At 43.6% G+C, this 26,738-nt stretch overlaps 2 protein-coding genes across 3 annotated transcripts in view; both read right to left on the reverse strand.

The window, feature by feature from the left end:
- The window catches only part of LOC120959967 (proton-coupled amino acid transporter-like protein CG1139), a 9,840-nt gene extending 2,042 nt beyond the window's left edge, over positions 1 to 7,798 (reverse strand). The window contains exons 1-6 of one of the 2 annotated variants that reach the window (XM_040383795.2): positions 7,621 to 7,798; positions 1,810 to 2,025; positions 1,453 to 1,725; positions 1,294 to 1,378; positions 1,086 to 1,227; positions 882 to 1,012 (exon numbers count right to left, since the gene is read on the reverse strand). In XM_040383795.2, coding sequence (XP_040239729.1) covers positions 882 to 1,012; positions 1,086 to 1,227; positions 1,294 to 1,378; positions 1,453 to 1,725; positions 1,810 to 1,946 — 768 coding nt within the window. In that variant the 5' untranslated portion in view covers positions 1,947 to 2,025; positions 7,621 to 7,798. Of the gene's footprint in view, positions 1 to 881; positions 1,013 to 1,085; positions 1,228 to 1,293; positions 1,379 to 1,452; positions 1,726 to 1,809; positions 2,026 to 5,063; positions 5,466 to 7,620 lie in introns of those variants that run through there. The other variant, XM_040383796.2, reaches the window with a different exon arrangement.
- A 2,906-nt stretch (positions 7,799 to 10,704) lies between these two features.
- Positions 10,705 to 25,733, reverse strand: LOC120956408 (proton-coupled amino acid transporter-like protein CG1139). The gene is made up of 8 exons (XM_040377861.2): positions 24,334 to 25,733; positions 13,265 to 13,332; positions 12,774 to 13,172; positions 12,524 to 12,692; positions 12,216 to 12,407; positions 11,970 to 12,148; positions 11,720 to 11,895; positions 10,705 to 11,646 (listed from the first exon to the last, which is right to left on the reverse strand). Exons 2-8 carry the CDS (start codon positions 13,321 to 13,323, stop codon positions 11,393 to 11,395), a joined length of 1,428 nt encoding a protein of 475 aa, XP_040233795.2. The 5' UTR covers positions 13,324 to 13,332; positions 24,334 to 25,733; the 3' UTR covers positions 10,705 to 11,392.
- Positions 25,734 to 26,738: the final 1,005 nt, after the last annotated feature.

Raw genomic sequence — 26,738 nt, forward strand, 5'->3', positions numbered from 1 at the left:
GATGAGTGATTCGATTCGCGAATCGAATCCCTAAAGATTCAAGAATCTCCAAAGATTGATGAATCTCTAAATATTGATTAAACTCCAAGCCTCGCATGGACTTAGCAAATCAAACATTCCGGTATTGATAACAAATCCCCCCCCTCTACACCAATCAAAACTCCCTCCTTCAGGGGAATTCTTCACCGGTTGACACAGCCGTTGCTCTATATGCTGGCATGACCATGTAGGTTGTTACGCCAAGAAAAATAATTATTAGAAGTTCAAGTTTTATGAATCTTTTGAGATTCGTGAATCTTTCCAACCGAGATTTAGATTAATTGAATCATCAATTGAATCTCAAGGAACAAATCTGGGACCACTTTTATCCTCTCTTTACGGTACATCTATGATACTTAAAGATTTCTGCCTGATTTATACCGATAATGTTCGATGTATACACAAGTGTGTCTTTGTATGTATTCGGACTGGCTGACTTTATAAGTCATCTGAATAGTTGTGATTGGTGTGTAATAAATGAATTGTGTACTTCTGTTGAAGTGTGTTGAGTCATCACAATCTATAGGTCTGAGAGGATTATTAGCTATTCTTACAAGCTGTCAGGATTAATTGTTCAATGTATCACGGATGCCTTTTGGATAGTACATTAAATGTATATCTTTAATACAAAAAAATCAACAGTAAAATTTCAAAAAATGATAAAAGTCCTCTGTAAATTCATCAAAGATTTTCAAGAATCTATTTGCCTTAAAGTTCAATATGTGTGTTATGTCCGTTAGCACGTTTTCGTTGAAAAGCACCTAAGTATACGTTAGTGTTTAGGCCAACTATATGACCATGCAGTTATTATGTAAACAAATAAACAAAATGTGAAGACTTACCACTCCGACTGCTTCCAGTGCGAACAGCGTTGTGCCGAAGAAGAGGGGAAATTTGCCCAACTCAGCCACAGGCTGACGTTCGGAGATCGGTGGGACATCGTCCAGAATGTAGGCCAATATCAATCCAATGCCTGGAAACGTAAGGAAAACAGGTAATTAATCGGATGATCCGGCAGCATTATCATGAAGGGGGCACACACTAACCGACGAATGTAATCAAGTTAGCCAGCGTGGAGAACGGCGCCAGCACCTTTAGGTTCCGGATCATGTTGATCCCGATCAGCGGCACTAGCAGGATCAGACAGTGAATTTTCACATCCAGCTCGAGCCAGTAGTAGTCCACCAGCTACGAAAAGGTTCAATTTCCATTGAATGCTCACGAAACGAAAGCATGTTCGATCGGTTCGCTCACCTGCTTAATGTTGGTCGCCACAAACACTATGTACACGCAGCAAATACCGAGCTGATAAACGATCATGAAACCATCCACGATGACGCTGGAAATGGAGTGCGCGTCCAGAGATTAGACCGGTACCAAGAAAGCAAGTCTCCCTTCGAAAAGCGTACTTACACAGCGTACGGGGCGAACCGGCGCAAACATTCCGGGCCCTCCTCGAGCGCAATCTTCATCGAGATCGGGTAGGTGAGGATCGGCACGCGATGCCGCTTGCACAGGGCGTACTGCGCCTGGACGAGCACGTGCAGGCAGTACGTGCAGAGGATGCCGATCAGGATCGTGTTCACCACGCCGGAGATGTAGCCTGCATTGTAGAAGGCTTGCGGCATCGCGAGAATGCCCGTGCCAAGCGATCCCTTCAGCAGGTGGACCAACGTTTCAAAGTTGCTGCGGAATGGAAATGTAGCGTGAACAGTTGCGAAACGAAATGGCAATCCTGTACGTGTGCTGGTGTCACCACGTGTCACTCACGTCGTCGGGTGCGGCCGGTTCCGGTGCAGATGCGGGTCGTAGCTCTCGTCGACGATCGTGTTCCCATTGGTGGCGAATATTTGCATGTCCACGCTGGTGGTGCCCTTCTTCGAGGGACTTCCGCCCGAGCTGCTCATCTTGGGCTGGGTGGGTTGGGGTGTGTCGCTTCACGCCTGCCGTTCACAGCCGTGTATCCGTACCGCCCAGAGTTGCGCACTGCAATTGGAACACAAATCAGTCAGCGTTAAGTGAACTCAATTGCAGTTCGTTTGTTTGCGTTTTTTTGTTTTGTAAGTCGTATTTTGTTGTGATAGTCACGCACGATCGCCAGAGAAGCTCACGTGACATAACGCGAACGGGAGGCGTCGTGCGTTGCGCAGCTGAAGTTGAAACATGTTTGACCTTCTTGACAACTTGTTGATGATGTATGGTGTTTGCTAAAGGGCTTATATGGGAGGTTTAATAATTGAAACACACATTCGCAATTCTGTAAAACGCAATAGCGAAACCGGGATCAAACATTCATTTCCAAACGGCCCTGGAACGCTGAAAGGATGGCCAGTAAACATTCCAAAGCAGTGCCATTTCAATGATCGTAAATTCGCTAGTTTGCATTAACATCCCCGATCGGACCTACATCATCTTGACCAAGCGTACTCTGCCCATCACCCAAGTCACCCTTTGCTGCACCGGGCAAAGGTGGTTCGATTAGGTCATCGGTGCAAAGATTCCTCGGTCCATGGGGAGGAGAGGGTTGTTGGATGCATGTGCTCTCTTGCTCTACTGCTACACATATGGTGCTAGGGCGGGTCCGGTGTGTGTGTGTGTGTGGTTTTTGGCAACGCTCGGCAACTACCCGTCAGGGCAGGCAGTAAAACACTTTCCACCGGCGATGCGCATAGTGAAGCCGGCTTGAATTGACGCTAATTGAAATAGATTAACCAAACCGGTAAGAGGCTAACAACGATCGCGAGCTGGGCAACTGGGGCGGCACCTGGGAGCTGAGGATAGTAACAAAACGAACGCGACCGTTCACTGTTAATGCCATGCCAGTAGTTGCCAAAATTAGCCTCAATGTCGCGGTGCAATCTGGTTTGCTAAAACCTCATCCGCCCCGTCAACGGGGAGATTGTTTTATCAAAGTATAGAAACATTGTTGATATAGAAGATGACCCCTTGTTGGATGGTAGAGCGGAAGGGCAAGTGAGAGATTTTGAAATTTGATACAATGTATCACTTGACGTTTTTTTCATTACATTACATTATGTTACGTAAGAAATGCTAAGTTTGCTCATCGTTTCCCTTATGATTTAGCATTTAGGATTGTTTGAGTGATATTGGCTTGAACCAATAAATATGCAGCCCAATACAGGAGTTTAAGGCAAGTATAGATAATTATTGTTTTAAAGGCCGGGCTACATTGATCGTACTCGCAAGCGTAATTTTGATTTTCACTAGCGCATCTGGCGGCGGCTGGTGGAAGCTTTTTTTGGTCATCGAGGGAATGGACCTGCCGGATCTCAAAATTAAGTAGTTTTTCCATCGTTTTCCATTGCAAAAATGGATTCAATGCGTGCAAGACATGTGTATCTACGTTTTACAAAACTTTTCTCCTCCGATTTAAGTAAAAAACATGGAAAAATAACATATTTTCTGGAGCGGCTCCAAATTGTTTGGCAAAATGCTTCGGTCAGCCGCCGCCAGATGCGCTAGTGAAAATCGAAATTACACCAGCGAGTACGATCAATGTAGCCCGGCCTTAACAAATATTGGAATATGTAAATATGCCTGCCTGCACTTATTAAAAAAAAGAAAATAGTTAGGCTCCTTCCACTGGACTAGCCTTTTTACCCATATAACCCAATCTATCATCTAATGACAACCGTAAGCATGATCAATCTTCGATCAGCTGATCAGATTTTCTAATCGGGAACGATCAAAGCGAGTTGTCAAAGTAATTTAAAAAACTGGCCTCCTTTGATGTTTTTTAAACCTTCGGCCATGTAGTACGCATTACTGAGCAGGACACTGTTGAAAGAAATCCAAGCAATCGTTGTATCTAGGTAAACTGGTTGCTAGTCTTTGTAGTAAAAAGGCAAAATTTTAAATAGCAATCTAATTAACAATTGCTCACTAAATTGATCGTACAATCAATTTACACAGCTGCATAGCATGTGTATGTTAAAATAACTCGAACTGTCCATAAAAAATAATTTGTTTAAAATAGCCTAGTTAGTTAAAAAAACATGAAGCCAAGCTAATGAAGCATAAAACTCTTTAATTGTTAGATTGGAAAAGTATTTCAACATTTATTCGAATGTATATCTTGTCTACTTGTCTGGGACGGTCCCATGGTATAGTCGTCAACTCGAACGACTCAATAACATGCCCGTCATGGCTTCTAGCCTAGAATGGACCGTCCGCCCGTAGCAAGGATTTGACTATCTGGCTGCGTAGTAATGAATTAAGTCTCGAAAGCCTGTATCAGCCTGGATGTCCGCGTAGGACGTTATAATAGAAGAAGAAGATCTTGTCTACAAATTGGGTTTGACCACAAATTGTGCGCAGATCAAAATTTGGCCCTAGTGTACGACAATTACCATTAGGTACTTTTATTAGTTTTTACTGATTAGAGTCATTACTCATATGTCGTCTAAAGAGGCTCTTTTTATTATTCAGGAGGAAAGAGAGGCTCATTTGATGTAAATTAGATTACCTCGAAGATAAAACATTCGATCGTATACTCAAACAGAAATAGGATCAATTGTTGGACTTCGAATTAAAGTATTTTTGTTAAAAAAAATACAAAAAACCCCGAATGTATGTTGAAATAAGAAAAACTGAAAACCACTACAGATGTGATTTGCATTCCAACACTTGTTGCAGCCTTTATCCCATTTACTTCAATAGCCTTATTTAATTGCTGTTGAATTGCACTACACAGCAACTACCTTATTTCAGCAATTGACGAAAAACAATAAAATTATAATATTATAATTCTGAAACGGTTAGGGGCTTTTACGTGATACTAATCAAGAGTCCGTAATACAGTACGTAAATTTATATTCGATTAGTTTAGCGTTAAGGCAAACACAGATAAACTATGCAGAATAGTTCCTTGCAAACATCAGCATTACTATTTAGGCACACATACAACTCCTGGTTCGATTTCGCACGATTCCTCATTTATCACTTTTTGAAAACGTACGTATCCTCACTAATAGTTACACAATACACATGGATCTCCAACGCACCAGTAAAGTGATCGAGCCTTATCCCTGGCCCCTTGAATAAACACTTGAACACACGACGCAGCTACACCGCAAGAACCAACACTTTAAATCCAGCACCAAATGAGTTGCTTCACTTCCGCTTACGACGACGGTCGACGGCCATCTGAGCGCAAGCATGGACAGGAGCGAAGATTGGCCTCCTGAAGCAATAGTAGGGTGAAGTCCAAAAGTGGTTGAAAGGGGATGGGCGGAAGATGATGGTTGAACGATGCTTTTAACACGACACGGTCAAAGTGGCAACAAGGGTGTCAGTGTTGCTCGAGACAAGACGTGCCTCCATCGGGTTTGCCCCAAAGGATGGTGTGTTTGTGAGACAGACCAGAGTCTGGGGTTGGGCTGGGGTGTTGCGCACTTGTACTACGTGACGGTGGTTGTAAATTGAAAGAAATTGTTTGTGCCCTTATTGCAATTGTGTGCGCCCGTTGGTCTCGATTTCTTCTCAGCTCGCTTTACGTCATTGATTACGGCGATACGCCAGAATCGGACTGTAGTTGGTAGTGTCAGGCGAGTGCAGCCGGCGCAGAGCTTTAATTTTCATTGCATCTCGTAACAGTTCAGTACGTTTCTACGGCAACTAAAAACTCCACCCTGATGGATGATTGATGGTTCTACATACCGTCAATAAGTGCTTCAATTGAACCGGGAGCGTGTGTGCACTATTTTTAGTTCCCTAGGCGCAGTTCGCAAGCGTTTGGCAAAGTTTTGTTGCGCTTCGTGGTGCATCCGGCATTATTAGTTGAGTTATTTTTCTGACCAGATTTTCACAAGATGGTAGTACTGAGGAGCTGCATCACTTGTTGATTCTTGTTGAGCGTCCCTGCAAGGGCAAACTAACTTCCCGCCTGTCAATAGCCTTGAAGATGTTTGTCAGGCCTTCTACACAGGTAATCGTAGCAAGCGCCCTAGATAACAGGTAGCAGGCTTCGTTCCCAACAATGGCGCCTCTAATGATGTCAGTGCAAATTTCCCGTTGGATACGGATAGGGCCGGTATTGATTGGAGGGTTGATGTTGACCTTCGCAAAAAAAACTTGAAATGCATGTTGGATGTTTTGGGTCAAAGGGTAGATGCTTATGGATTTTTGAACACTTTCAAGGTTTGTGTACATAATTGATGTTTCTTACCAACAATCTTTTTCTGTCTCAATGATCTTGCACGGCACCAACAATTGTGTAAACAATGGACAAACATTTTAAGCGCGTGACGGTGAGAACTCGATGGTTGCTTTGATTGTGTTAAAGTAAGCGAAATGATTTAAAATTAGGCGAAATTCGTTAAGAACACTGCTTAACAATGCGCACCTTCCGAGCAAGGACTAGCTGACTCATTTACTAAACATCATGTCCCATGTCCATTCGTAAATAAGAATATCTTAAATAGCATTTTATTCAATAAAGACAGTCAAAATCATCTTAATTGTTTAATTGATTAAATAATAATTTCTTAATTCTTTAATCATAAAATTGTCCCTTGCTCTCTTATAGCATTGTTATCGCCTATCTAATTCTTCGGCAAAATTTGCTAAATATGGTAGGCGAAAACTGAAGGAAAAATTAATTTGCCATCAAAACCTCGACAGCCATGGAGGCAACAAACGAGCGAGCTGGTTTCCGTCGCGTAATGTTTATCTGATTTCCCGCCCGAGCTCACACAAACAAACAACAACAGCAGTCAGGCGTCACATCTCGTCCTCGCATCCCATCCGTGGTGATGTGCGCTCCCGGCAACATCTCGTAGCCATCTTCCGAGGCCGTTCTTAGTATTGGTGAGTTTGCCCTTTGCTTGCGCAGACACAGGGAAGGTGTACGCTCGCCCACCCACACCGAATTTTCACTTTACAGCGTGTGTGGTTCGCTTCACGTGCTGTCCGGTTTCTTCTTTTTTCTGTTTCTGTATCTTCCGCTTTACGAGAATGAACCCTCCCGGTCACCTGTTTGTTTCGTCGCATGTCGTTTTGCCGTGACACAAACCAACACATTCGTTAGGGAAATGAGAAATTGCAACATTTTCATGCACTATTTGCGAACACTCATGCTTGAGCTCGCTGCATGCGAGTTTTCATCACCTCTGCCCAACCACCATACTGTTTGGATTGTCCCGCAGTGATACAGCCATCGCGAAGATTTAATCTATATATATTCTACCATCTTTTCATTCACGTGCATTTCTGGCACATAGCTCCCACTCAAGAGCGATGGGAAAATAACTCACACGGGAATGCTAAGCAGCATAGAAGAGAGGAACAAAAAAAAAAGATAACCGGAATGCACCGCAAATGCAGTTGGAAATTATGTAACGTGTCAAAGCGTGCCAATGTCCTTGCAGTCCGCCCAAGCACCATAACGAACTAACAGTGACGTATGGTACCAAATACAACGCACCACTCTACCCATGGGCAAAACTGCGTGCTGCAGATCCGGGTCCGGGTGTGATGTCCACGGGGCACGGAAAACACCATAAAGTACGCGTGCTTAACGAAGAATGTAAGGATCGGTACAAATAAACGTAAAATACACACCCCTCGTACGGCCACTTTGCACCGGAAGTGCAGTCAGTAGGGTGAGGAGGGCACAAAACAGCGAGCAACACAAACTATTCGCGTATGTATCCTTTTGCCCGGTCACTAATACCTTCCACACACTGGCACAGACGGACGGAGGCGTCTCCTCTCACTCGAAGCGGACGCCTGGTCGTTCGTGAACTGACTGACGCGGCTGCTTTGCGCTCATTCATTCGATGAGTTGCGGGCGGGCTTGCAAGAACCGCGTCGTTCACGCACACTTGTACGCTTCCACCTACGGTGTACAGTGTGTAGCGTAAATGTTGTTTTCGCTTATTTCATTGATGAGTGTGTTTTTGGTGTTTTTAAAACTGTTGATTATATTTTACGATGCCAACTGTATTTTGTATTTCTAGCTATATTTTTATAAAGGGTATTTTAGTAGAGATGCTAAAGAACTGTTACTTTTAGTACAAATGTGTATTTGCATCAGGAAACATTTCTACTCGTCAATGATGTTCAACGATTGCATACTAACAGGGGCTTTGTGCGAGGTATATCGTTATTTTATTTATCGACACGGGTTTATTCCATTCAGTTCAATTTAGTCATGGTATAAGCTTACAGTCCAATAGCAATCATGCTTTAAGCTTGCACAACAAGTTTTTACTATCTACACTCATAACCTTGATACTATTTCTGATGGTTTATATTAACATTTAATTTTTTTAAATCTAAAACAAACTTTGCACCATAAATGATTTAAATTATTTTTGGTTAAGATTTAATTAAAAAAAACTAAAATAAAATAATGTTAATATGTAGCGGTAGTTTTGAAATACATTATTTTAGAATATGCGGTAAACATAAATCAATGTACCGCTTGCTTTTTTCATTTCTTTCTTATTACTTATTACTCATAACTGTTAATATTTCACCATTTTCAGCTTTTAGGTTTGGACACATCACAGAACAGAAGAGTAATTGCTCTGTGCATGTTTGTTTTTATAGTACTGACTGGTCACACAGCTGCACCTACATTGTTGTCTTTCGTCAATATGTACGTCCCGAGTAGACATGTAAGAAACAAACAATTTTTATAAATTGACTAAAGTTCTCATTTGAATTGTGTGAGAGATGCTTTGGTTCTGATATACAAAACGTTTAATCTTTATTCAAGTGTAATTTACGTGTCCTTCGATTTTACAAAATGTTTACGATTAAAATATATTTTTTATATTGCTTAACATCATAAGAAGACTTAGTTGGAGGTCATTTAATTTTATGTGATGTATGTAGGTCATGGAGGTCAGATACTGAATCAAGAATAAATAAATAAATTATTTTTGCAATAAATTATAAATTTGAATGTTTAATAATGATGTTTTGCAAAAATCATATAGAAAATAAGTTGAATTAATGTTTGCTCTTGTTGCAAAATACATGGACATTTGAATTTTGATTTTCGATGTCATTAAAATATACAACTATCAAGCCCTGACTTTTATATCTACAGTGATGGGTATTTAAAATCAGGATATTTAAAAATTCACATCAGAGTCCGGGCCCTCTTCTTACTTTGCGATCCATAAATCAATTTCCTAGAATTATAAACCGTCATGAAAACTGTGCATTGGGCTTTTTTTATTACCTTTCTTCACGGGAATATGAAATAAGAATTTAAAAACTAACTTTTACATAAAAATAACGGGGAGAAAATGATGAAGTTCTTCATGGTAGGAAGAGCGTCCGAATTTGAAATGTCCGATTTTGAATACACAGCCCCGTATGTGATAGCCATTTATACCCAAAAATAAAGGCCCGCCCTATCGTGCATACAAATCACTTCAGTCAAATAAATTAAAAATTATTAAATTCATTTTTTATTTTATATAGTGTTACACATTTAAAAAAAAACAGAATTTGCATTATCTGTTATATAGAAGGGACATAGTTTTGTTTTACTGAAAACTGTCTACTCTTATAACATTTGGGGTGCAACTGATGATACAGTTTTCCCCCAGATTTGTTTGATTGCTTTCCGGGATCCAATAAGGATTTATCATACGATTTATTGATCATTTCTCAAATATTTTTGAATCGTTCTCACGATTTATTAGTATTGTCTCAGAATTGTTTTAGCAACACTTAATAAATTGTGGAACGAATAAATAAAGGGAAGCATAACAAAATAACATAATAACTTTGGCAAACCATGAAACCACCAAACTGAAGAAATAATTTACACATATTAAATAAGAAGAAATTTATTAATCTCATTGATGCCAATTTTTTTTATTTTACTTATTTTTTATTTTTTCATTATTATCTGTCTATTATTTTTATTTCATGCAACAACTTTAGCAGATCTATGTCTGGTCCAGCTACTAACGATCTTGAGTACTGGTGGAACTGTATATTATGTGTAAAATAAAACAATATATTGAAAGTATAGAGCTACATCTATGACGTTCTTTGAGCATTTCTTTCAAAACGTATGCTGTGTCATTTAACGAGAAACAATTATGATTTGTTGAATGGTGTAGTGCTGGATGGAGAATACTGAAACTGTAAATATTCTTGAATAAAATAAAAATAAATCAATATTGACTTATGTCCAACAAGGTTGCACAGTGCTAATGTAAGCCACTTACAACTGTGTGAGTGGCAATCTTGCATGTGGTAACGGTTAGTTTCGGTCACGCTGAGAGAAGGATCGATCGGCAGATCGGTATTACCAGTTGTACAACATAAACAATTGATGTTCCAAATTCTTGATTAAATATATCCACAATTGGTTAAATCTTCTTCTTCTTTGGCACAACAACCGCTGTCGGTCAAGACCTGCCTGTACCCACTGGTAAAGTGAGCCTGGCTTTCAGTGACTTATTGTTACCATAGCAGGATAGTCAGTCCTACGTATGGGGACGCGGTCTATTTGGGACTTAAACCCATGACGGGCATGTTGTTACGTCGTACGAGTTGACGACTGTACCACTAGACCGGCCACCCCAATTGGTTAAATATATTCACAAAAACGATGCTTGAAACCAGTAGTATTAAAAAAAATCATACAGAGTTACTATACGAAAAATGTTTACATAATTTGTTTAAAATATGGGTTTATTGCAGCTTCACTTACGCTATGTACACAAGTTTTCAAATTACGGTTTCGATCATTTCACTTAGCTTAGCTAGTCTTACAGATACATACGTTCGTCCAGGTGGGCTTCTTGTGCGTAATCCACCGCTTCACAGTTGCGATCGTTGCGATCATAGGAAACATCGAATGAATTGTGTGAACAACAACACTTTAAACACAAAAGCACATATGACAGTAACGATCGAACAGCTGGCGGGCAGATGGACGGCCAGACTGGTAGCCACCGCCTGCCATCAAGATCAGGAGATCAGGAGCAGCATGATTGTAGTAGTAGTAGTAGCAGCAGCAATAGTAGTCCGAGCGCTACCCCTTACTTTGCCTAGACTCCTCAACACACTGCTCATAGGAATGGTTATGGCTTTAACATTTGACATCTCTCCTCACACGCGTCATTTATGCCTTTCTCTCATTTCTCTCTCACTCTGTCTGTCTCTCGTTCATCCCTCACTACGCTACTGCTGAAAAGTGCACTTTCTCCCTGTCGCCAGGTGCGCTGTTTACGTGTCGAATAATACTTATTTGTAATGATGGAGTGAAAAGATGGCGAATCAATACTTCATGTTGGTTGCGGATGTTGATTGTCGCTGCTCTGCGCGCTGATTGCTAGCGCACACAGCCGCGCAAACCTCAATCGTCATGACCGAAGGTGTGAATGATTTCGATCATGCTGGTCGACGTACCGATCACTAGTCCCAGTATAGCGACCACACCGATAACGCTGTTCCTCACAACCATCCACACCTTGGCCATACCCTTCCGATAGTGCCAGTAGGTGCAGGTTTCAATCAGCGCGGGGAAGGCAATGCCCAGGGCGGAAAGACAGAGGGCACCGAACAGCGAGATGAACAGTTCCAGATTGGGAATGGCCACTGCTAGCAGGACTGTAACGAGGAGCAAACGTACGTTCGTTAGACAGATGTTCGAACGATGCACTTCAATAGCACTCGTACTTACATGTGATTAACACCAGCACCGTTCGGGCGATGTACTCGTAAAAGACGCTTCGTGGAGAGTCACCTAGGTTCTTCTTCAGGTAGTCGTTCCAGGTGATGTCTATCGCGACGTAGCACGCCAATCCGTGCGTGATGTAGATGGCGAAAGCTAACATTCCCTTAACGCACTGCGCCAAGCTGTTGGTAAGCGAGTAAGAGTGATATTAAATGGTTCAATCGCTCACAAACTTAAACTTTTGGCGAACACTCACATTTCTTCCTCGGGTAGGTTAAGTGTGATCGATCCCTTAATAGCCGAACCGTAGTTCAGATACCCGAAGAAGCCCATACCAACGTACAGCGTCACGATCAGGATCATGGCCTTGTTCAGTACACCAAAGTTTCCTCCGAACTTCTTGGGCGTTTTCATCTCATTCTCCAGCGGCAGAATCTGCAAAACGGAGAAGCGTGTCAGTTGACCTGATCCTCCGTAACCCAACTATAAGCATCATACTCACCACACCGATGGCTTCCAGTGCAAACAGCACGGTACCGAAGAACAGCGCGAATCCGCTCATCGTGCCGACCTGGTCGCGGTTCTCGAACGAGATGGGCTCGCGGAAGATGTAGTACAGGATGATGCCGAACGAGACGAGCGTGACAAAATTAGCGATCGTCGAGAAGGGTGCCAAAAATTTCAAATTTCTAACCTGCACAATCGACCCACAAGCCAGAAGGGACGGAAGAAAGAAACGAACAATTGGATTAGTATGCGTTTGAGTACAAAGAGCAGGGAGTGAACCCGCTGGCACGTTGGTTTACCGACCCAGTTGATCAGGATCAGTGGCAGAAGAATGATTAGCATGTACAACCGCACGTCGGTGTCCGTTTCGGTGTAGTAATCGGCGATGGCTTTAATGTTCGAAGACACGAACACGACGTACACGCAGCACGTGCCGAGCTGGTAGATCAGGAGAAACACGTTCACCACGTGGCTGTAGGAGAAAAAGTTCAGAAATGTGTTATATCCTGCACCGAAGAACTTCCGCTCGATCACACCCACATAGATGACTTACATAATGATTTTGGACAGTGGCTTTAGTGCGTCCGGACCCTCCAGCAGGGCCGTCTGCGTAACGGCCGGATAGTTCAGACTCGGCACTCGTTTCCGCTTGCACAGCTCGTACTCCGCCTTGATCAGCAGGTGGATGCAGTACGTACACAGGACCCCGATCAGCAACGTGCCGACAACACCCACCGTCCACCCGGCATGGTGGAAGGCGTTCGGCATGGCGAGAATGCCAGTGCCGAGCGAACCCTTCAGCAGATGAATCAGCGTTTCGTTGTTGGTCGTTGGATGCTCGACCAGCCGGTGTTGGAACGGATCGTACTCCGTCTCTAGGCCGGGTTTCTTCTCCTGTATCTCCAGCGTGTACATGTTGGGATCGATCGTCTTCGCCTGCGGTGGTTTCTTGCTGCAATTGACCACACAGAACAATGGAAATGCATTTTCAGACTCTACCCGCGCCGGGACCGATCGACCTCTGACCGATTGTGCAACACTCACCCATTGATTGCTTCGTCGCCGACGAACGCGGTATTGGTGTGGCCTTTATCAACCGTCATCGTGAAGGGCTGCAAAAAAAAAATGAAAAATGCAACTCAACTAATTAGCATCACTGGCTGAAGGCTGATTATCGCTTATTATCGTAACCGGCTGCGAGCTAATGAAAGAGGAATGCTGATGAATTACGCCGAACAGGACATGGGGAGGGGTTTTTTGGGACAAAATTGTACACAAACAATGCTCTGTGTTGTACTAACAATAAAAACAAACTGTGACGCAGCCAAAATTTAGCGATGGAGGAGTGTTGCTGAGTAAATACTGTGACCCGGCGAGTGGTTTGGGAATTACCCAGCAAATGGCCAAAGTAGCACGGAAGGTTTACTATGGTCGTAAAGTTTATGGAAATTAACAACAGTAGATAAAGTGAAGGGTAGTAAAAGTAAAGAATGGCTTGAAAATGGCTCTGTTATCAGGAGGAAGATGATGATATTAGCAGAGTTCATGTGATACACCTTGCAAGTTTATGACAGCAACTAAAGTATTGTAAATCGAGTAAATAAAATATTTAAGCGATATAGCCAGCTACGTGAAGTAATGTTCATCCCTAGACGATTCTGAATCAGATTCATGGCTCTAAAACAATTAATGTGAATCTCGCCATCTTTTCGACTAGAACTACTTTGTCCACTAAACTATGGCTGTAAGTATATTTTGCTGCCGTGATATGGATTTGGCTTCAAAATGACATATTTCCTTTCTTCTTATAGTAGAACGATATGAATGACGCCCAAGAAACATTTCCCATACCTTTTGCACTTAAACATGACTTAAGCATTTTTTACTATGAGTGTACTTAGCCACATAGTTTTAACATGTCGTTTGAAGATGCTTAACAGTGTTTAAAGTTGTTAAACCTTTAAAACGTTCTGAAGTCGCTTATAAGACTGTCTGTTGAAACTAAAATTGGAGTTTTGATTGCTGGCTTTAATCAACCTGTAATTGTATTCTTAAGCACGTTTCAAAAATTGTTATTTAAGACTAAGGCATCAATATCAATAGATCTTATTAAATGCATATTAAGTCTTGAGCGAGGGGAACTTGAAACAGGCTATACAGGTTGTACCTGAAATATGCTATTAACAAAAAACGTTGATGATCCGAATATTTCTAACTTCTGCGTAAATAGTATTTTGGGATTTTCAGCCAAACAACATTCAATTTTATTTTCCTTTTGCTGGCAGTGGGTGGTTTTATCCCCTGCAAAGATTATTCGATATATTTCTAATTCTGTTAATAAATAAAAATGAATAAAACTGAGAAAATCGCGATTATGTAAGCGCATATTTACCACCAGATTCCGCGTATCTCTGACACTGCCTGTACGAGGAGATTCTTAAAACTTATTAGTCTGCAGAAGCGCTTCCTAAAGCTATGTGCTGTTTAAAAAGATCTTAGCCACACATATTGCACTACAAATCAACTGAACTTGTGATCAGGAAAGTCCTTCTGATCTTAAGCCAATGGAATCCATTTTTATTAATACGATTGTTCATTTGTGTGTTCAATATGTGCCAGCCATGCTGATATTTTGATTAACAAATTCATGATAAATAGAATGACAAATTACATGACAAATAGAAAAAATGGCAATTTCCAAAACGACCTTCACCTCATGTTTTTATGACACTCCTTTTGGTGCAAATTGAGGGCGTTTAAAACGAATTTGTATTTTTTTAAATAATTTATTTTTAAACTAAAAAGGTGCATATTATTGAGGCGCTTTGATATGTTTCAAATTATTATAATGTATTTCAACAGTTAAATTTTCTTGGCATGGATTTCTTCTCGTACGGGAGCGAGATCATCAGAGAAAATATCAATACAACATAAATATACGCAAATGACTCTCAACCATTATTATGACTTCCTATTCAATGCTTCATTGCCATCTCAAGAACATATTCATAGAAATATGTTGTTATTTTGATAGTTTATTTGCCCCTCACGTTTTAAAGGTCTAGAAATTGTTTTAACTAGTAGTCTTAACAGAGTTCTATAGATGGGCCCTTTCAGTCTTAAGTTAGTTTTATTTTAGATTTATGAGGTCATACACGACTTTCAAATGAAAAAAGGAAGGCTTAATGAAATAACCGTAGCAACATCGTTAAAACTATGATAAGATTTAAAATGTTCCTTGGGCGGGCTATGACATGAATTACAAATGCCCGTTGGGTGTACTTTTTATTTCTTTGCTTTGTTTTTCTTTAAAAAAGTAGGACATTCTAAAGAGAGAATCTAATCTATAAACATCAATAACCTTTTAAATCTTCGATTCTTGACTCATCATTTCAACTCATCACTGAAGAGGCATATGATTTAAACATTACAAAAGATTCCAGAAGCACTGTACAAACCAAAATCCGAAAGAAAACATTTTCTTTCCAAATCTTGTTCCAACAAAACAACAACGAGCACATCTCCTTGTTGTATTCCGCCTTTCGAAGCATCAAGGTCAAAAAACAACCATCTTGAGCTTTTAAAAAGCCTGAATAAACTTAAGCTTAGAAGAAAGCCAATCGAAAAATGTAAACAAATAAAAAATATTTGCGCTTCCGATGCGGTGAATGCCGATGTTTTGATGAAAAATAAGGTGTTTGATAAGTGTTATCACCTTTTATCAACCAGACCGTGGGGGTGTGAAATCATAGAAATAGACGGGCACGATCTATATGTCAATTCCCCATCCCGATCGCAATGCTCGAGTGAGCAGGCGATTCAGTTGTCAATTTTCGCCGCGTAATCATCATCGTCAGTAACACTCGGTTCTGCTTTGAACGGATGCTGTCTAGGCCAATGATAGCTTTATTGATAAGTAAAAACAGACGACAAAAAAGCAACACGAAGCTGCGCGCCAGTTGTGGACCATCACCTAGGTAGAACTGGCCATTAGATTCGTTTTGTTACGCTGCCCCTGCTGGCTGAAGGTCAACCGGCGTGGCTAGAAATCGAGAGCACTCGATTAATGATTTATTGCTCGCATGTCGCTATGTCAATCCAGTTCAGCTGAACGGATCCGGATCGATAGGCTCCGGGTCGAAAGAACCGGTCCATTGAGATTGTTGTGCCCAACAATGTTTTAGAATGGCTGCAACCCGTCAGGACATGGGCGTGAGCTGCATCGAATTAGTGTGTGTATGTATGTGTGTGATACAGAGAGAGAGGGCGTGTGGTTCAATTCGTACCAAAACCACTCGTCCCAGCAAGCGGGAGTTACTACCGCAGAACTGGTTCAGATCCCTTGCGGAACAATTCAATTCAAACGATGATAATAAAATTCAGTTGACCACTCCCACCGAGCATTGCCACCCACCATCCCACGGTCCTATGCGAAATGCGATCACGATCGACTGGACACGTGGCGAGCGAGTGCCCGTCGAGCAGGAAATCTGTTTTATCCGTTTAGCCGACCTTCGACAACCGAACCGTTGAGGGCGGGGGAGCGGTGCATCGTTCTGCGCTAATTCAATTGCGCTGATCGCTCCTAATTCTACCGAACGCATCCTGTTATTATTCGGTTACCAGCCGGTCGCTCACCAATCAAGGCGCTTCAATGTGGAGAACACCCACCCGACCCGTTGCGCCACCGCCACAGACACCAAGACGCTCCACGCGCGTCGGCTGCTGCAGCGACTCTCGTGGCTCTTTCGCTTGGCTAAACAATTGAATAATCACGCGCAAGTGCAGTACGCGTTGCGGCGCGTTCCATTATGCATTCCGGGAGGGCCGGGACAGGAAACGGGACGGGCTACAGCTGATTCAACGAGCGCAGGATTGCGCATAGCCGGTTGCAGTTGGACGCACGCGACGACACCATTTGTAGAGCGTTCAAGAGCGTCCGTTTGCTTAATTACTGCAAAGCTAATGCCGGGACTAACGGGCAGCAATCGGTCTCATTTACTTCTAGCCCCTCGTGACATTGACATTGGACCATGAAAACTGGCAACCTTTGGTTCTATTATTACTACGACCAGTGCATTGCACTGCACGTGGATGAGGTCTATTATCATGCAAAAACTGTCCCGCTACGATAGAGATGCAAATGTCAATCAACCTCAAATCTACAAACCATCTTTTTGCAAGGCACTGTGGCGGCTTCTACTTCACGAATGACGCTTTGTATGGGAATGTGATACAATTGTGCGATCAGATTGCGCTTTTGGAGAATAGGCGTTGTTTGGCTCGCACGAAACAGTAGCTTGAACTGACTGTATTTGCCGAAGCTTGACACTGGATTACACCCCGGGCACAGTAAGCGCCATTTGTTGAACGTGATAAAGGTACACACTGCGCACACCATTCGTCATAGCGCGTTAACTCAAACAAAAGATGAATAAACAGACCGCCCATGGAGGGTGAGATGGTATGAACTGGTGAAGTTGAGTATGAATTGTATAAAAAAGAAGATCAAAATAAAGGTTTATTGTTTCCGCTTTCCCACTCCCCCCTCTTGTGAGGAAATTAACACAAGCAAGTGCTTGTGCAACTAATCGTTGTTTAGGTGTTGGAGCTGCTTTCACCTATTACAAATACTGAAGGTCGCCAAACCAGCCATTGCAAAGATTTGGGCAAAACACCTTAAAAAATGGTGTCCAACCTACGCCCAGTGCGAAAAGTCATGACCGCAAAATGCAACATTGTAGCCAAGCTCGGTCTTGTATTGCACCGACACACCAAACTTCACAGGCCCCGCCAGCGGGATCGCCGTTCACACTTTGTGCCAATTCGGTGGTTAGGAGGGCGTGTTGCGTTATGTATTTGCGCGTACATGTCGCACGGTGGCACCGAACGCAACTTTGCACCAAATCTTCACCGCCTCGGGCGTTTTGCCTTTTTTTGCGGTTTGTGCGGCCGCTCATGAGTAATAATCATACGTAAGGTACCGCCAATGAGCTCAAGGCACACTAGCAGACGGTCGGTTTCGGGGCGGATGGTCGGGTTGGTCACTTATTAGCATATACAGCATTCGATGAAGTCAGACTGAAGCAAGAAAAAAAAAACGCATCCGTTGTCGAGCTGTTAATGTGCTTGTCGAGCTTAAATTCAATAAAATTTAGTCAATTTAGAGGCTTATAAAAAACAAATAAACAAAGAACCATGTGGCCTTCCATATGACAAACAAAATAAAATAATAAAAATCCAAAAATATCCAAATTGATTAGGAACATCTGTTCAACAGTCAAACAATAACAATTCTACAATATAAACCGGTGTGACGCATTAAGCACTGCAAAACTAACAAAAAAAAAACGGAAAACTGCGCCATTACTTTCGCCATTCAAAAGAAGAGAGGCTAAAAAACGCACACACGCACACGACCCCCCTCCCCCCGGCTAACCATTTGATGATATGATCAATCGCTTGCCGAAAGCGTTTAGGGGTGGGTTTTTGTGGGCAGGAGGAGATGCGGCAGAAAAGATCATAAATATTCACGAACGAGCCAGCGCTCGAAAAACCGGCTCAAACTGGATAGCAACGATCGCACCATGGGCCAATTGAAAAGTTGATGATCAGCTAGGTGTGTACGCAGCTGGCGCTGATGTTGGCTACTGTACAGCTGTAAGTGTGTATGCGTGTGTGAAGCATGCAGGGTAATTTTGTGACGGCTTGAAGGTAAGCTATTAGCGGAAGAATATGCCATGGCGAACAAGAAACAGAAACGATCGATCGCATTTTGCAATTTGCATGGTATGGTTGTCGTAGAAGGGTTTGATTTTTGTATTATTAGTTTCCGAATTTGATATGTCATATTTGTTAAACAAGATCACAAATTCGCAGAAGAAAAAGAAAAACTAACAATTATTTTATAGAGCATCGTTTCTTCACTTGATCAAATGATCATCAAAGAAAGATCATTTTCGGTGTTGATGTCGTCAAAAAAAACTGCAAAAAAAACTAAGTCAACCGCAATAAATTCATCTTTGCTTTCAAATCCATACCTTGCCAAACGGGGTAAAAAATAACTTGAAAAAACCCAAGAAATCCGTCCAATAAACTCAAGTTGTTTGGCAAATAATAAACAGCACGGATTTGGCGTTGTGAATGGCACAACATCTCTAGTTTGGTTTGAGCAGCAACAAGCAAAAACTGAGTCGGAATTGCGGGGATTTTATGGAGCTCAAGCACGAGTTTCTTGTGCTGCTTCAGTCATCCTTTCCTGCTCCTCCTCTTCATCCCGTCCCCCGGGGCCAGGACGATAAAGTGGCGAAAAGGAAAGGCCACTTTGGGTGTTTCGCTTTTGCGTCGCAGTTTTTCGTTGCTCGTTTTGCTCATGCCCGCTCATGCCGGGTAATGGTGCGACCCCACTCTACGGTGCGACGAGCATGGCAGTGTGGGAAAATGGACATCAAAACGGTGAGTAGCATCGTGTTGCAGGTTTTTTTTCTTTCTCTTGGCGCAATCCTTTATGCCCAAAAAAAAGAGTGCATCGTACGATCACTACCACCTCGGCCCACCGAACGATGTGTGGTTAAGGAATCCTGGTAGGTCGGCGATCAAGATATCAGCCGCAAAATTGGCATCGTTCACGCGCCACCTCAGGGCGTTTGGCGGTTGAAAAATGAGGGTCAAAAATTATTAACATACACTTGACGCACGGACCGTCCGAGTAGAATGACGATGTGTGAGAGATGGCAAGGGAATTTTGGTGGTATGTTTTACAACGAAGAGCAAGCAGAAGTTGGGGTCTCATATCAAAATGGGAAGTTCGTTACTTCTCGAACAATTTTAATCAATTTGTACTCGAACAGATCGAGTCTGCTACTGGCAAGTGGGACGGTCAACTAAGCGATCAACTTGCTGGTCTATGAAGACTTCCCATGCCATCATCGACTGATGTTCTTCCACATGGTGCAGAATTTATCTTGGCGCATGTGGCGCCATAGTGCTTGGGGCGTTTGGCAGTTTCGGGAAGACAATCCGTCCAAAATATTAGCATCACGGCTCGGAGTGGTTCCGCTTGCATGCAATCTGAAGACCGCACAATCAACGCCCGGAGGGGAATGTTTTCCAAAGCCCAAGGTTAACCGGCTTACCAGTTTGGTCATACAGACGTCTGCAGCAGCACCCTACGGTACCGGTTCGGATGCTTCCACTTCCTGAATGGAATGGCAACCACTCGAAACGATCTTCAAAACACAACAAAACACCACAAGACGGATGCAAGGTCCATAAAAACCGATCGTTGTTTGTGTGTGTGTGTGTGTGTGTGTGTGTGTGTGTGTTTGTGATGTTTTATTGCTGTTTGCCGGTGCAGATCTGCGAACAGCTTCTATCTTCTGCAAAGGCATTTCCATGCTAAGACAATAAAATGAAAAATAATTGCTAAAAGTATTGCTGTGCCAAAGTAAACGCGCCTGGAATATTCCCTTAAGAAACACAATACATGGGAATCCCTTGGAGCTGGCGTGCCTCCGGTTTGACGTGGTCTCTCATTGCGTAGCTTCCCATCAACACTTGCGTTTTGCGAACCGTTCATTGATCGTGATCGAACCCTGCAGGGCAAATCGGGTTTATTGACAATCGAAGAAACGGGGAGCACAGTGCGGTGGGACGAAATTAACGCTAATAAGCTGTTTGGCAGCAAGATCAACCAGTCGATCGAGCTTATTGGTTCAACAAAACGAAGAAAAAGCCTCCTCCCAGTTATTATGGGTCGGTCATTTTAAGCCGTCCCTGGTAGCGCGCTGAACGCGGCTCGATTAGCGGTGTATGCAGAGCAAGGCAAGTATTCGGGGACTTTCATTTCGTAGCGATAAGCCAAACGGAACGATCAGCACGAAAAGGATCGTAAAGGATCCGTGGCGCTATGCTGAGCAGTTTCGGCGAGCGTTGGCCATTAAATGCAGGCGAATAAGATTTTGTCCAATCTTACGAGTGGAAGCTGAGCACAATGCTTTGCCGAACGGACATACATTACGCTTATTATATTCTTGTTGGTTTATGGCTTTTATGAAGCAATGTTCATGAGTTTTTTATGTGTTTTAAAGGAATAAAAGTAATGCAATAATTGCCTTTGATATGGCGAAAGGGAACCATCAAGACAGTTAATGTCTGCTGCAGCTGACACAGATTTATCTGATCGTAGCTGTCCTTTACCGTCTTCCAAATACGTCGTTTCTTGTGTTGATTACGTGAGACATTGAACGTAACTTAAAAGCGTACAGAGTACAATGCACCCGAAAAAAAAAAACAAATTTAAACTATCAAACCGGTGCAGTTTGCAAATGAGCCGTACACTTTCTTCCCGTAAAACAACCATAAACCGGCCACACTTGACACACACTCACGTCAGGCATTGTCGCAAACACCTCGCGCACGGCATTCGGTCGCGTGGTCGGCTTTGTTAGTGTTGCGTTACGAAAAAAGGGGCACTGGTAATGGGGTGGGAAGTTTGCCAGACCTAGCACACGCCCGCCAAAGCCCAAAGCGTAGCCGGTTTGACCTTGCCCCGGTAATTCCCAGACCATGGGCGTATCGGTGACACCTGGTGGGAACGGGTTTGCTCGGAGGGTATTTCCGCCTGGGTGCAAACCTGGCTCGTGGGTTCGGTAGAGGTGCCCATTAGATTGGTTCGACTGACACTCCATAGTTAAAGCTGACATTTTTAGCGGTTAGAACCGTGGGGAGGGACGTGCATTTTAGGTCCGGTTTATCCGGCACACGCCGTCGACCCGTTCGGTACGCATGCGATCAGTGCTTGAAATAATAGTTTTCGGTTATCATTAAAGGCCTTACCTTGACCGCTCTTTAGATCAAACAAGACCGAACCGTTCACGGTGTTCTATGCATGACATACCAATTTAGAATACAATGCGTTTCATTATCCTTGAAGAGAATGATTCAAAAAAGAAAGACACATGATCGCGCCATCAATCATACAGCTTCCCCCCACGCTTATGTATCTCGCTCAAAGCATCATTTTAGAACCCGAACCTGTTTGTTTGTTTGCCGACAGGACGTGTTTCACAGTCAAGGTAGATTTTAACCCGATAACGATCGAGGTTTTTAGGCACGTGGCTTCTTTCGCTCTTTGAGGCCATCAGTGTGTATAACAGTTTAATCATGCTCAAAGTTTCCATAATATGTCCTCAAAACTCAACGCCAGTGTCTCGGGTTTATCGATTGGCAAGTGAGTCCGAGTTATTAGCGATCCAAATCACGCGCGTTTTTCCCACCCGTTCTTGTCCGGACTATCCACCCCGCGGGGGAATCCCCAACTGTTGGAGGTGTCTGTTCGACACCGTGCGTCCTCGATCTTGACGCGAAAGCTTTCGGTTGTCGGCCGCAGCGCTCTTTGCAGTGCGATCACGCTTGACAAGGTCTTCTGCTAACACTGTCGACAGACCAGCACGACACCCTCTCTCATGTTGCGATGGGTTGTTCAAAACAAACCGGGCACAGGCCGGTATCTAATGCATTGGGTGGAAGTGGGGGACACATTCCACCGTTTCAAGCGAGGGATCAAGCGAGCCCCGAAGTGCGGGGCATGTTTTTACACGGTGTCACTGTGGGAGGTGGGGTTTGTTTTTGGCCAAAAATCTCTGACTGATCTTTTAGCACCATTCCCGGGGTCTTCCCAGTTCCGCGCGTTCCACTGTTGGTTTACCGGGTTTTTCGGTCGGGACTCGTTGCACGACCGGTCCACTCTTTTGGCAAACCGATTTGTTATTCTTGCACACTCTTATTTGCGTCAAACGCTGGGTGTGTGTGAAGCAGCGGTCGACGCGTTTATCACTTTCGGTTCCTTTTCCGAATGCTTTGTGGTAAGTGGTATGTGAGGTCGTCGGGGTTTGCGGTTTATAGTCTATAAATAAGTTTTACTTCCCAAATAGGTACCGGCGCGTCACGGTTAAAAAAAAAAGATTGTTGAAAGACATTTTCGGGATCGCTCGCACAGTACGAGTGGGGGGATCATAATAAACCTGGTTACTTTACGGCCCCACGATGGGTGGTAGCATGAATGATTTATCACGCATATCGACCGAGCCGGTCAAAGTGCTTTTGCCAATATTTGCTCTCGTTTTGTATTTGATAATTCTCACCATTTCTCGTTGAACGATATTTTTAGATTTGTGTGTAAAAGCATCAATTTCGTAAACGCAAGAGCGCGCTACTGCAAAAACAGAAGCGCTACAAACAATCAACTTAAACTGCAATGACAATGGGAAGTTTGTTTACTACTAGTGCAGTCTGCGGGGTAACTATCTGTCTTCAACAATGGAGATGGGCCTATCAGTTTGTTGCGGTAACTGTTTCCGGCAATATTTGACACTCCAACAAACGGTGGCAGTAACAACACTCACACGTACACTCGTTTGTTCGCGCCTGTTTACAACAAAAGTGTAAATATTTAACCAGCCCGGCTACCTGTTACAATAATAATGATAAGGTTGTTTTTGTCGCAAAACCACTTCAAAATCGTAATGGAGTTCTGTTTTCTCTCTCAATTTTTGCGAGCTATTAATCAACTTCAATTGCACCGACAACAGCGAGATGAAAGATCGATCGTAACCCACCCCCTGTGGCTTCAGTTGTTGTTCCACAACAATGTTTGACACTTTACCACTCCCACTGCCACCACTGCCGTTAAAGTCGGATGTGGTTTTGCTTGGATTAAATTCCTTTACATCGCCTCTAAGCTGCAACAGTGAAACCGACTGATCGAATGACTGACATGCTGGTGGTTAGCGCTATACTTCTAACGTTATAGCATTCTGCGGCTGTACTGTTGCTACTCTAGTGTGCGCTACCCAGAGCGTTTTAGTATCGGAAGTTTGCAATTGCATTTACATAAAATGACACGCATCTACGGCCCCACGCAACTGGCAACCCGTGTCACACAGCTGTTGTTATCGTTGGACGGAAATTCACCAAACCAACACCATCAACACCGTCATCATCGTCGATTGTCATCATCAACACCTACGGAGAGCTGCTGCTCCACATTTGAACATCATCTTGTGTGTGTTTTTGTGAGTATATGTGCTCTTCGTGGCTGGTGAGGCTCTTACCTGTGTCTCTTCTTGACTGCGCTTGACTTGCGATGATCCAATACGGTGACGAAGATATGGAAGTAGTGTTTGTGTATGGGCCGCGCGCTATACGCTCCGAAGCTTTTCTAATATTTTGGCGGTCGTCGAGTGTCTATGTTGCACTACTAATTAGAAAAAAAATGCTCCCTCTCGCCAACGCTGCTGCTACTATGTAGTACGGCTGCTATCACCACCACAAGCGCATACGGTTAAATATTCGATACACTTCACTGCACGACTATTCGGCTTGTTGTTCCGACTTTGCGGATGTTTTAAATTACGCTTTTTTCGTTTTTTGCTTGCTGCTTGCTACGTTTGGGTCGTAAAATATTAGACGCCTTTCCGGTTGGGGCCCAGTGGAAGGCAAGGGATGGTGCGTGTCTTGTGGTGGACGCTTTGCTTTTCTTTTTTGGGGCCGTCAGCTCTACCCTTCCCAAAGCAAATGTTTGATTTAAACAATCGTAGCTAAAATTGCGCTCACGGGCTGTGTCACGTTCGAAGCCGTGACTGATGCGGCACGGGGATGTGCGAGGGCCCAGGCCCGCTGCTGTTGGCGTTGGTCACTTGACAAGAAATAGTACTCCCGTGATTCGCCACCGACATTGACACTGACGCACCGAGATACCGAAGCGTGATACAATTCGCTTGCCAACAACAAAACGAAAGAAAATAAGAAAGAAATCTAAACACAATAACGAACACAACCACTTTAAAAATGTCCCGAGCAAGTAGCGCTCAAAATAGATCCTCGTGCAGGACACTTGGCTCGAGAGCGGTAACGAAGCGCCAGCACCAGTTTACACTGTCGAGTTGGTTCGGGTTTTGCCTGCGGTTTTTTGTTATCGGCAGACTCTGCTGCTTCTGTACCTCCGTTGGCCGCTGGGTGATGGTAGTAGCTGGGTAAAAACTGTGCTGCTTCCGTTGTAAAATGCAATCTAATTTGATCGTTCCGCGCGCACGCTAATTGGCAAGGGTAAAATCGCGAAGGCAGTCGCACGCCAGCACGCAGTCTCGCCCGCCGTGTATCCTTTTTCCGAGCTTCCCCTTTGGTGTGATCGCTTTGAGTGAGCGTGCGCTTGTCACCTGCTTATCTTGCTTGCCTTCAGTGTGTATTTGATCCACTGTTCGGGCCGGAATAGCACGGTTTAGATAAAATGCTTAAAACACTCACACTCACAAACACTTCAGTCACATGCGCTCAAGCTGCTCGAGGTCTACGACTTTGGGCACTCAACACAAAACGCCGGAGCCACAATGCTAACACGATGCGACGGCGGCGGCAGCGACAAAACGATGGCGACTGATCGGTGCGATGGAAGACGATCAACTAAAACCCGCAACAGTCCGAACAGCGAATGCTAGTACACCAGCGCGCGGTTGATGCTGCTGCTGCTGCTTCCGTTGTTGCTGCTGTTGCCTCGTACGACCTGTACCAATACTACTAATGTTGCTCCGCCGGCCGAGCGGAAAAGAGACGGTCGGCTAGCGCTAGCGGTGAATCGACCAGGTGTAGCTGCATGTGCGACCGGGACAGAACGAAACCACTTCACAAGGCTCTAACGCGGACGGCGAGGAGAAAAAATAAATAAATAAATGCATGCAGCAAATTAGCGAAAAAGATGCAAATTTGGCGCTGCGAGAAAATTGCATTCCATTTTGGTGAGAGCGTCGTGCCGGTCGGAACCTTCGAATGTCGGGCGCATCAGCAAACACTGGCACCGGCCATCGGAAGCTGCTGGAGAGAGGGTATTTTTTTTTGGTTCTGCTGCGGAGAATGCTGTTCAATGTTCTGTTTCTTGATGTTCGTTTTCATGTTCGCTTCTGTTGCGTTGGTCGGTGCGGAGCATCATGATAAGATATAGGGATCGCTCTAAATGGGAAACGATGCATGCCCATCAGCGGGTAGGTGTTGTAAGTGAACGGCTGTACTTGAGACAATCAGAAGTGTGCGTAGAGTTTGATGGCATCTGAAGCCGCGTCGAGTTGGAGGCATCACTTCTGCAGGTTAGTGACGCTTGGGAAGCAAAGTTGATCACGACAGGTACACTCGACACCTCGATAGTGGAATAAGACCAATAACCAATTATCGGAGCAGCTTATCGTATGGAAAATTTCGAGTGTGTTGGGTCCAACGCCCATGGAATGTTTTTCGCTTTTTCTGTTTCAGATCTGTCGGTAAATAATAATAAGTCTTGGCTGAGGGGAGAAAAATAATGATAAAGCTAGTGGACATAAATTGAGTTACGTTCGAGCGAATGGTGAAATTTAACCATGTACCATGTTTAACAATCTCATTGTGTCAGGTCAACAAAGCCTGCAATTAATCGCCGGTCTCGTACAACAATGATGGACAACTTCGCATGATTATTGTAGCCTTCGCTGGG

Source organism: Anopheles coluzzii, chromosome 3, assembly GCF_943734685.1.
Source record: "Anopheles coluzzii chromosome 3, AcolN3, whole genome shotgun sequence".
Taxonomy (NCBI): domain Eukaryota; kingdom Metazoa; phylum Arthropoda; class Insecta; order Diptera; family Culicidae; genus Anopheles; species Anopheles coluzzii.